The 10,923-nt window shown below is 45.0% G+C and overlaps 1 protein-coding gene across 1 annotated transcript in view; it reads left to right on the top strand.

The window, feature by feature from the left end:
* Positions 1-10,923, top strand: part of MARF1 (meiosis regulator and mRNA stability factor 1) — a 46,252-nt gene that overhangs the window by 28,038 nt on the left and 7,291 nt on the right. Inside the window, 7 exon segments of the mRNA XM_023765113.1 lie at positions 1,397-1,617; positions 2,349-2,491; positions 2,632-2,765; positions 3,534-3,736; positions 4,758-4,985; positions 8,188-8,418; positions 10,685-10,897. Coding sequence (XP_023620881.1) covers positions 1,397-1,617; positions 2,349-2,491; positions 2,632-2,765; positions 3,534-3,736; positions 4,758-4,985; positions 8,188-8,418; positions 10,685-10,897 — 1,373 coding nt within the window.

Below are 10,923 nucleotides of genomic sequence, written 5' to 3'. Positions count from 1 at the left end.
GTCACACTCAGGGCAGGGCCAATGGGGAAGGTATGGCTCTACCCTGTCACACACAGAGCAAGGCCCGTGGAGGGGGGTTGGGGCGCCACCCTCTATCACCCACAGAGCAGGGCAGATCAGGGGGTTGGGGCGCCGCCACTGTCACACTCAGGGCAGGGCGGATGGAGAGGTTATGGCTCTACCCTGTCACACACAGAGCAGGGCCGATCAGGGGGTTGGTGCGCCGCACCCTGTCAAACACAAAGCCGCAGGGCGATCAGGGGGTTGGGGAGCTCCCCACTATCACACACAGAGCCGCAGGGTGATCAGGGGGTTTGGGTGCTGCCCCCTGTCACGCTGATCCCGGTGCTGGGAGCCTCGCTGCTCCGCTGATCCCGGTGCCGGAAGGCATATTACCCTTTTACTATATAGAATAGAGGCCTGGTGCACGGGTGGGGGCCGGCTGGTTTGCCCTGAAGGGTGTCCTGGATCAGGGTGGGAGTCCCCACTGGGGTGCCTGGCCAGTCTGGGTGAGGGGCTGAGGGCCGTTTTCCGGCTGGCGGGTGACTAAAGCTCCCAACAGCTCCTTTTTTTCTTTTTCTTTTTTTTTATTCTGGGCCAGCTTTAGCTCTGAGGCCTCGGCTGCTGAAAGCCGGTTTCTGGCCTTTGTTTTTCCTTCTGTATTTGATACAATGTTGCGGTCCAGCTGGCTGAACCTGGCTGACTGAAAGCGGGTTTCTGGGGTTTTGTTTAGCTTCTATATTTGCAACATAGTTGCTTAGAGTTGCAGCTGAGAGGCCGGCAACTCAGGTGGGGAACATTAGAGTCAGCCGTCACGGGAGCAAGCAAGCCTCCCTGTTCGCTTCAGTGCATGGCTGCCAGCCGCCATCTTGGCTGACAGTTAATTTGCATAAGGATATGCTGATTAGCCAATGGGAAGGGTAGCGGTCGTACGCTAATTACCATGTTTCTCTTTTATTAGTGTAGATAGATTAGGCTCTTCTGGGCTACCTGCTTGATGACCATTTATAACTGTGTTCCTGTGAGAAAGTATGTTCCATGTGACCACATTACAATTGGATCTTTGAAATACAACCACCTTATAAACTGGAAACTTCTTTTGTATTTTCACTTATGCTTTAAGTTAACACTGGTGAACTGTTCTTTGCTTTGGCAACTTGACTTCAAGAAGTAGTGGGAAAGCCTTTGCCAGCCCATAAATAAGTTGGGCTAGCCTGTTAATTATTTGGGACTTGGGTGTAGAAACTGAGGTAAAGCAAGCAGCTAGTTGGTCTGATTTGCTTGGTCATGACTGAGCTCAAGCAAGGGAATCCAAGGTTAGTTATCTACCTCTTCCAACCGATGAAGTCATGCTTCATGTCTTAATGTATGTTCTTTTTTTTTCCTCACTATCTAGACCCTTGGCTTCTGCGGTCTAAAAGTCCTGTAGGTAACCCCCAGCTGATCCAGTTCAGTAGAGAAGTGATTGACTTACTGAAGAGCCAACCATCCTGTATCATGCGAATTAGTAATTTCATCCCATCCTATCACCACCATTTTGCAAAGCAATGCCGGGTGTCAGACTATGGATATTCCAAGCTGATTGAATTATTAGAAGCAGTGCCTCATGTGTTGCAGGTAAGGAATGCTAACGGATTATTGGTTAAAGATGGGGATATTCCTCCATGACTTTGGCTACCTCAGCCAAAGAACCAGTATAGCTGGTATCCTGATTAATTCCTAAGAAGTCAGTCCAGAGCAAAACATCTTGTATAAGCTTTCTTTAGAGTGCAGAAAACATACACAGGGTGGCTTAAATTTTTAGAAAGCTACAAGCTTCCAACTTAAAGTCTTTAGAGCACTGAGGGTTATTTTCCTTCTAATTTCTATGGACTGGCCTTCCCCCTAGCACATATCTTTCCAAAAGTGTTCACTGTTACATGGGAACTGCTGTGAACATGGGCTTACCTTTCTTATAAATGAGTTGAAGACAGTTACTGCCTGGAGCCTACCATTGATTCCTAAAAAAGTCCTTGCCTGTTCATTTATAGTATTATAATAGTAAAATGGCCTAAAAAGCTTTAGCTGTCCTTTAGAGACAAAATTATTCACCCAGACTGATACCATGCTTTTTGTTTCTATACTCGTGACTATTTGAAGAGTGTGCAGGGCCAAAGAAAAGGTCCTAGGCCCGGAGCAGTTGTTCATTTTGGTTCACAGTTTGTTGCTCTACCTGTGTTTCCAAATGAAGATCTCATGCATAAAGGGAGTTGTCCTCTGAGGCAGTAACAGGGAGAAAAGCCAGAATTAAGAAAGTCAGTATCTGCCAAGGTTTTATAAGTATAAGTAATCCAGGTTTTGATTTGCAGATTCTCGGAATGGGCTCCAAACGCTTGTTGACCCTTACACACAGGGCCCAGGTGAAGCGCTTTACTCAGGATTTACTAAAACTTCTCAAATCCCAGGCCAGCAAACAGGTTGTTGTGAGAGAATTCTCTCAGGCTTATCATTGGTGAGTTGATGAGAATCTTTAAAATTTGAAAGCAAATATTTTAAAACACTTTTTTGAAGTATTCTTTTGGAAAACTTATAAAAGTTATTCTGTCAAGCCATATTTGTAATTGTTAACCTATTCCCATGGTTAAAATCTAGGTGTTTCTCAAAGGACTGGGAAGTCACCGAATATGGGGTCTGTGAGTTGATCGATATTGTATCGGAGATTCCAGACACAACCATCTGCCTGTCCCAACAAGATAATGAAATGGTGATTTGTATCCCCAAAAGAGGTATGTTGACTAGAAGAAAGAGATCTATCTAAATGGTTGTTTTAACATGGCATCATGGAAGAGATGCATCTTTCTCCCGCTTGTCCATGGTTCCCAAGATTCCATGGAAAGTACTGTGTGAAAGCGGCGGTTATGCAGTGGATCCAAGGCTCTTCAGAGTAGGTGGGATCACTTGTTGAGAAGAAGAGCAAGCTAGTGTTTTAGAATCCACCTGTCTCTTTAACTCTGAGCTACTTCACTCGCACACTTGAAAAGGAAAGAAAACTCACATCAATGTTTTGTTTTACAGTTGAGGTCTGGGAGATAAGAGAGAGAAATCTGCATACAGTCATGTTCTCCCACTATTATTCATCAGTGTTTTTCTTAACCTGGGCTCCTGCATAGCACTGTATCCATGAAATCATTGCACTTCACAGCTATGGCAAGTAATGCCAGTCTTTCCTAGGTTACCTTTTCAAGTGTGTCATGCTCAGTATGGGGTCGGTGGGAGACGGGTGGGTGGCTAGAGAAATTATTTCTAGTTTATAAGATAAAGCTACATAGATGTGTATCTGTGTGTATGTGTATTTCATTGTACACATAATAGCCTGACTGCCTGGTGTTTTGTGCTTGAATGAGTTTAAGAACCATCTGCAAAGAGAGGAGTGTCTGTTTTAGGTTGTGTGTTTAGAAGGCAAAGATAAATGTAATCTGTGCATAGGACTAATAATATTAAGCACAAATGGGTAGAAGAAGGTTGTGACTTGTGTTTGTTTGTTTGTTTTAAAGAACGTACCCAGGATGAAATAGAAAGGACAAAACAGTTCTCCCAGGATGTGGTTGATTTGCTGAGGCACCAGCCCCATTTCCGGATGCCCTTTAATAAGTTCATCCCCTCTTACCATCACCACTTTGGCCGGCAGTGCAAACTCGCATACTATGGGTTTACCAAACTACTTGAACTTTTTGAAGCCATACCCAATATTCTACAAGTAAGTGAAGAAGTTCTTCCCCTCCCCCGCCCCCAGAGAAATAGGGAGTTATAAAATAGAATCAAAACTTGAAATATTTCTATCAGAGAAGCTATATTGTTGGCTCATTAGTATTTAGTTTGTGGGTTTTTCCTTAAATATAGAAGTAAATTATTCCTCAAACTTGTGTTAGGGTAATTAATGAAAAAAGGGTTAGGCTTAACTACTTTTAAATTTTTAAGTTGAATATACTTTCATTAGCTCCATACTTTTCAAATTTCTTATGGGGATGAGTACATAAAGCAATACAAATGCTTAGCTGGTAAGTCATTGGTAACTTAAACCAGACTTTTGTTGACTTTTACTAACATTACCATTTTCGACCCTCAAAGTGCATCTTACATTTTAAAAAATTTTGTGGTAAAGATACACATTACCTATAGCTACTTAACTATTTTTAAGTGTACAGTTCAGTTATCCTTTATAATAAAAGGCTAATATGCAAATCGACTAAACGGCAGAACAACCAGTCGTTATGATGCACACTGACCACCAGGGGGCAGATGCTCAATGCAGGAGCTGCCCCCTGGTGGTCAGTACACTCCCACAGGGGGAGTGCCACTCAGCCAGAAGCTGGGGTCACGGCTGGCGAGCGCAACAGCGGTGGCGGTAGCGCTAAGGATGTCTGACTGCCAGCTTAGCCATCAGTCAGACATCCCCCAAGGGCTCGAGGGCTTGAGGGCTCGAGGGCTCCGGGACTGCGAGAGGGTGCAGGCCAGGCTGAGGGACACACACACACACACACACACACACAGACACACACGCAGTGCACACATTTCATGCACCAGACCTTTAGTGTTAAATATATTTACATTGTTGTGCAACCAAGTTTCAGAACTTTTTAATCTTGCAAAACTAAAACTATATTTATTATAGAACACCAAAGTGCTTTTTAGTTATTAACAAATTTTCAGGCTATTTAATTCCATGAATAATCGTAACTTTTTTGGTGTTCCTTTCCTCCTCCTGTGTGTTTTCCAAGGTTTTGGAATGTGGAGAAGAAAAAATCCTCACTTTGACGGAGGTAGAACGATTCAAAGCTCTAGCTGCCCAGTTTGTTAAACTCCTTCGGTCCCAAAAAGATAACTGCCTTATGATGTCAGATCTGCTCACAGAATATGCTAAGACTTTTGGTTACACGTTTCGTCTCCAAGACTATGATGTCAGCTCAGTTTCAGCTTTAACACAGAAGCTCTGCCATGTTGTGAAGGTAACGGATTTTTTCATGGGATAACACTTGTGGCATAATCTTCCTTGGGGCATTCACCTGTGCGTTAGCATTTCTGTAGGTACGCGTTGCACTACTTAGTGCTTCACAGCTTACTCTCTATGTCATTAATACCTTGTGAGGTAATAGAAGATGACTTAGGTTTGGCAGTTTAGAGTTTTGGACTTGCCTTTGTGTGTTTAGAAGTGGCCTTGTCAAAGTGATGTTGTCTTGAACTGATGAGGTCACTGTTTTATTGCAGGGTGTTTATTCCCAGTTGTGTCAGTCTCAGTACTGCTGGCCTGAAGTTGGATCAGTCTAAACAGATCTTCATCTCTGTTTGGGGGAGACTGTAATCACAAATCTCTTCTCCTTCCAAATTCTGACTTACTTAAGGACTAGGTGTAGGAGCAAGTTATCTGAGAATTATCTTTGTTGTTGGTAATGCTGGATTGGAGAGAGTACCTTCCTCCTCTTCCCTGCCCTGCACTGAACTGAGCCTCCCAGCCCTAGTTTTCAAGCTGCATCCACCCCAGAACCAAGAAAATTCACTATAGGGAGGAAGAAATGGAAAGGAAAACACACCAAGTGGTGGCAGCCCCAGTCACAGGTCTGGAAGGAATCTGTTTATGTACTCGGGTAGAGGAGGGAAAACCTTCCCTGAAGACAGACATAGCTGCGGGAGAGTGGGAAGAGCACTAGGAGTGGGGAACATTGAAGGCCAAGGAGGAGGAGGAATGGCCTGTGGCATCGCATGCTACTGAGAGGTCAAGGGACACAGGGGCTAATGTGACCCACGGACCTGGCTAAGTGAGCATGTTCGAGAGCTACTGAGAGGGTCTACTTGAGAGAGAAGATAAATAGACAAAGGCGAGAAAGGGTGATGGGTGAGGAGGCAGGAGTTGTGAGAGTTGTCATTCAGTGGAAGGAGAGACGGCGAAGATATATTTTTATTTTGATAAGAGGAAAGCGAGGTAGGGTGGATGCAGATACAGATAAACTTGATATTTGTCACCAGGAAAAGAAGGGGGTTATCTTCCAAGAGCTATTTTTCTGTCAAGTAGAAGGTGAGGGCAACTGCTTAAAGAGGGGAGAGCATGGAGACGGTCTGAAATTGTCATGGCGGTAAGTGGAAGAGTGACCAGGAAATCAAACAGGTGCTGGGAGCATGGAGAACCCCCTGGAAGTCTGTGAAATTGTGGCTGGGCTGCTCAGTGCAGCTCCAGGATAGCAGATAGTTGGGCTCAAGGTGAGACTTTGCCAGATGGGTACAACAAAAAGGCATGGACAGAGGAGTTTAGAGTATTGACAGACTGCTAACTAGTGGCCCATCAGTGCCAAGATGGATGAAAGAGGGGCGAAAACAGGAGTCATTGCTGGTGAAGTTGCAGAAGGATGAGAATCTCTTTGTCTTCTCCCACCCAGCATCTGCTCTAGGCTCCCACTTGCATGTAGGATGCATGGGAGGTTTGAATGAATTACTTTGGAAGTGGGCACTGACAGTATCCCAAGTGTGACCCTGGGGATGGGTGTCAGGAGTAGAATCAAGTAGAAGGATGTCATTGGAGATGAGAAATTAGAGGCACTGAAAGGCCATGGTGTGGGACAGGCTCCCGGGATGCTCAGTCACCCAGGACGACGGCAGTGGTGACCACAGACTTTGACGAATAAAGGTGAATGACTGGGAAGCTAGGCTGTGGAGGCAGGGACAGATGGGAAAGGCTACCCTAGCTCCACTCGATTCCCTGGGGAGCTTCTGGGAAATGCCAATGCCCGGATTTCACCGCTGCCTCTGAGATTCTTATGTAATTAGCCCGAGTGTGCTCTTAGCATTGGCATTTTTCATAAGCTGCCTGGGTGATTCTAATGTGTAGCCAGGGCTGCAAGTCAAGGGATGTATCTAAGTAGCATCAAAGGAGCAGGTTTGTTTTTTCCCTTGAAAGGCTGGAGTAGTAGTAATGGTCTGGGCATCTAAGAGATGACTTGGACTCCCCTGGTCATGTAATATGATTGATTAACCCTCACACCTGCAGAGGAAATGTGTAGTGTAAATCTCAAATCCATAATCTTGATAAATGGAGTGGGGTGTCTACCCACCAGCCTTGGCCAAGGTGAACATTAGAAGCATAGACACGCTGGTATTGGGATGTCTCATCAAGTGCCACCCACCTCTCTGCCTCTGAGGATCCAAACCCCAGCTAGGCCCTGGCGGGTGTGTTTCAGTGGTTAGAGGGTCGGCCCACACACTGAAGGGTCACATGTTTTATTCCTGGTCAAGGACACATGCCTAGGTTTTGGGTTCCATCCCCAGCCCCAGTGGAGGCTCGTGTCTCTCTCACATCGATGTTTCTCTCCCCCCCCCCCTCCACTCTCTCTAAAAATGAGCTGGAAAGTCAGAAAAAAATGGGAAAACAGCTGTAGTAGTAAATATTGGTTTGCCTGCCAATGCCTAAGCAGTGTGTATACTGAAACTCTGCCTATTTTAATTTCATTGAAGACTCAATTCACAGACTTGTTCACCCCTTCCCAGGACCTGTGGGTCTCAGTCACTAAATGCTTATTTCTTCACATGTTTCTTGGTCCCCATATGGTAACTTGTGTCTTTTTTGCAAGGTTTCCCTCCCAATGTGCTTAAAAACTGAAATCCTTTACCTTCTTGAGAATCTGAAAGAATGGAGACCTAGACACGTAGTCAGTCCTGAAAATACCAACTTTTGGCAAGTAACAATGGACTAGAATAATGCAGCTGGCCTTTTAGTTAGAGTGGACCTGGTAGTCCGAATAAGCCTTCTATCACCTCCCAGTCTAGCCCCTGAGACACATACGTGGGGTGAGTGGTGTCTGCAGAGCAGCACTGTGGAGTGTCGCCTGCAGTCTAACCACCTCCACCCCAGCACAGCAACCCTTAATTCACAAGCTGGACCAGTGGATGCCAGCTGGCCAGTCTTGTCCCCTTCCCTTAGGGGGCAGTAGAAAGAATGTCCTAAGAGGGGGTGATATTGATGGAAGTTTCTGGTTATGGACAAGGAGGAAGGGAGAGAATAATTTCACTAGAAGGGTTGGTCTAGTGTCCTCAAGAAGCTGAAAACAAACCCAGTCTTTACTTCAATTTAAGAGAAAGATTTAGAGACTTTTCCTTAAGGGGTCCCATTAGCCAAATGAAACTAGCTGAGTTTGGATAAGTTTAAATTCTTGTTTTCCCCAGGTTACTGATACGGAATCTGGCAAACAGATCCAGCTGGTCAACCGCAAGTCCCTGCGCTCTCTCACTGCCCAGCTGCTGGTATTGTTGATGTCCTGGGAAGGAGCCACCTTTCTTTCGGTTGATGAGCTCAAGAGACATTATGAAGCTACTCACAGCACTCTTCTCAACCCCCTCGAATATGGGTTCATGACCCTGACCGAACTTCTGAAAAGTCTGCCTTACTTAGTTGAGGTATGAGTGCTAATGGTTCTTTAGGGCCATTGTAATGAAACTGTTGAGTTGGATATTTCTGGATTACCTAGTGGTCTAGATTAGAGGGTTTAGAGCTGAAAGGGACCAAGTGGTCATTTTATAGTTGAACAAACAGAGGCAACCTACCCAAATGAGTGTCAAGCCAGGCCAAAAGCCCTGGCCTCCTGATTCTTGAACTGGGGAACTTTTGTCCTGCATTAGGCTGGATCAGGGGTCCTCAAACTACGGCCTGCGGGCCACATGCGGCCCGCCAAAAACATTTGTTTTTTTACTTCAAAATAAGATATGTGCAGTGTGCATAGGAATTTGTTCATAGTTTTTTTTTAAACTATAGTCCGGCCCTCCAATGGTCTGAGGGACAGTGAACTGGCCCCCTGTTTAAAAAGTTTGAGGACCCCTGGGCTGGATTTTACTACTGTACCTCTCTCTGAATTAGAGCGATTACATGGTGACTTCAGGTGACTTACCAGTCAGATACAGGTCAGAAAGGAACATTGACTGGCTGGTCACCCAAGGCACCCTTTCAAGAATGGCACTTCCAAGATTAGAAGAATTGTTAGAGAATAAGGTCCTAGAAAAATTTATCAAAATTGACTGGAAATTAAAAATTAGACTATTTGCCACAAAAGAGACTTTAAATGTCATTGAAATTTTGCCACTGAAAAAGGCACCAGGACCAGATGGGTTAACAATTGGGTTTTAACTAACCCTCAAAGAATGAACTTCTTAAAAAGTATTCTAGGCCACTTGTTGCAAAGCTCCCAATTTCATTTTATGAAGCCAAAATACCAAACTTGAATACCAAAAGCTTAATATGGTCACTCAAAAGAAAGTGAGTCTAAATAGGATATTAACCAATAAAATCCAAAAGTAACATACCATTGTTCTCATATAACCATGTGATCAATAATTAAATAACTAAAAGGTATTGACAGAAAATTTCTCCTTGGCCAAACTTCCTTCAGGCTCCCCTGAGCAGCCTTCTAGACCAGCGGTCACCAACCTTTCGGACCTCATGGACTACCAGTGGTCCGCGGACCACCAGTTGGTGACCGCTGTTTTAGACTAGACCTTAACCTTGGATGTCAGTTAGGAATTTTCCATCCATCAACAGCCTCCCTCCTCCCTTGGCTATAAATCCCCATTTTTCTTTGTTATATAGTTGACCCTTAAACAACATAGAGAACTGGGGCACCACCCCCACACAGTCGAACATCATGTATAATGTTTGACTCCCCAAAGACTTCCATTGTCTCTCGGTATCCACAGGGGATTGGTTCCCAGACTCCCTCGGATTCCCAAATCCACAGATGTCTCCTATATAAAGTGGCATAGATCAGTGCATCCACTTGGCCCTCTGCATCAGTGGACTCCCAACCACAGATCAAAAACAGTACAGGTGTCCAGTGAAAAATAATTGCATGTAAGTGGACCCGTGCAGTTCAAACCTGTGTTGTTTAAGGGTCAACTGTATTCAGAAGTGAGTCCAGTTCTACTAAGGCTGTTTCTCTTCCCCTATGGCAGTAGTTCCTGAATAAAAACTACCACTTTAGCTACTGTCTAGCTCAGCCTTTTCTGTCACAAAATCAAATTCAGCATTTTCTGAACTCTTGTTAATCACCTGTTATGTGAACACCAGTTCTTGGCAATGTAAATGGATGTTCAAGACAAAAGGCTTTCCATGGCCAGCTGAGGTTGGCAAATGTCCCTTCTCCTGCAGAATCTCAGTGCACATTGAAGATTCTGAAAAGGTTTATGGTAAAGAAATTTGCTTAATTTACTTGAAAACAGAAGAGCTTTGGGCCATTTTTCCCTTGTTGGTTTTGTTTTTTAGAAGAATGCTGACATCCTCATCCTGCACCACCGAGTTCTTTGGAACACCACTTTGGGAGATGAGCTTTAGTGGCCTCAGCCCCCAGGCCTGATACAGCTCTCTCTGCCTAAGGGGTTGCCTTCCACCTTCATGCCAACCTTTTTGTTTGAGACCCCAGGTTTGCCACTTTCCTCCCTTTCTGACACACTGCTTCTCCAGACCCCTGCCCTTTTGGACTTGCAAATAGACCTCGGGTTTGCTCAAGGCTCCAGCTTTCTCTGGGAGGAGATCCTTGAATGAATCCCTCCTCCTCTTTGGCTGCATTTTTAGGTTGACTTGACACCTTGTCACTCTCAGCTGGAGGCCCTCACTTCTGGGGGTGGGGGCAGCCTCTCTGGGAGTGTCTAATGCTGCGTCTTTCTCTTGGACCAGGTTTTCACTAATGATAAGACAGAGGAGTGTGTGAAGCTCACAAGTCTGTATTTGTTTGCCAAGAATGTGCGGTCTTTACTTCGTACTTACCACTACCAGCAGCTTTTCCTTCATGAGTTTTCCGTGGCCTATTCCAAGTATGTCGGAGAAACAGTGCAACCCAAGGCTTACGGCTTCAGTAGCGTAGAGGAACTCTTGGGAGCAATCCCACAGGTGGGTGTTTTCTGAGCTTCTTGGAG

Source organism: Myotis lucifugus, unplaced genomic scaffold, assembly GCF_000147115.1.
Source record: "Myotis lucifugus unplaced genomic scaffold, Myoluc2.0 scaffold_376, whole genome shotgun sequence".
Classification (NCBI taxonomy): domain Eukaryota; kingdom Metazoa; phylum Chordata; class Mammalia; order Chiroptera; family Vespertilionidae; genus Myotis; species Myotis lucifugus.
This window is presented reverse-complemented; position numbering and strand designations above follow the sequence as displayed.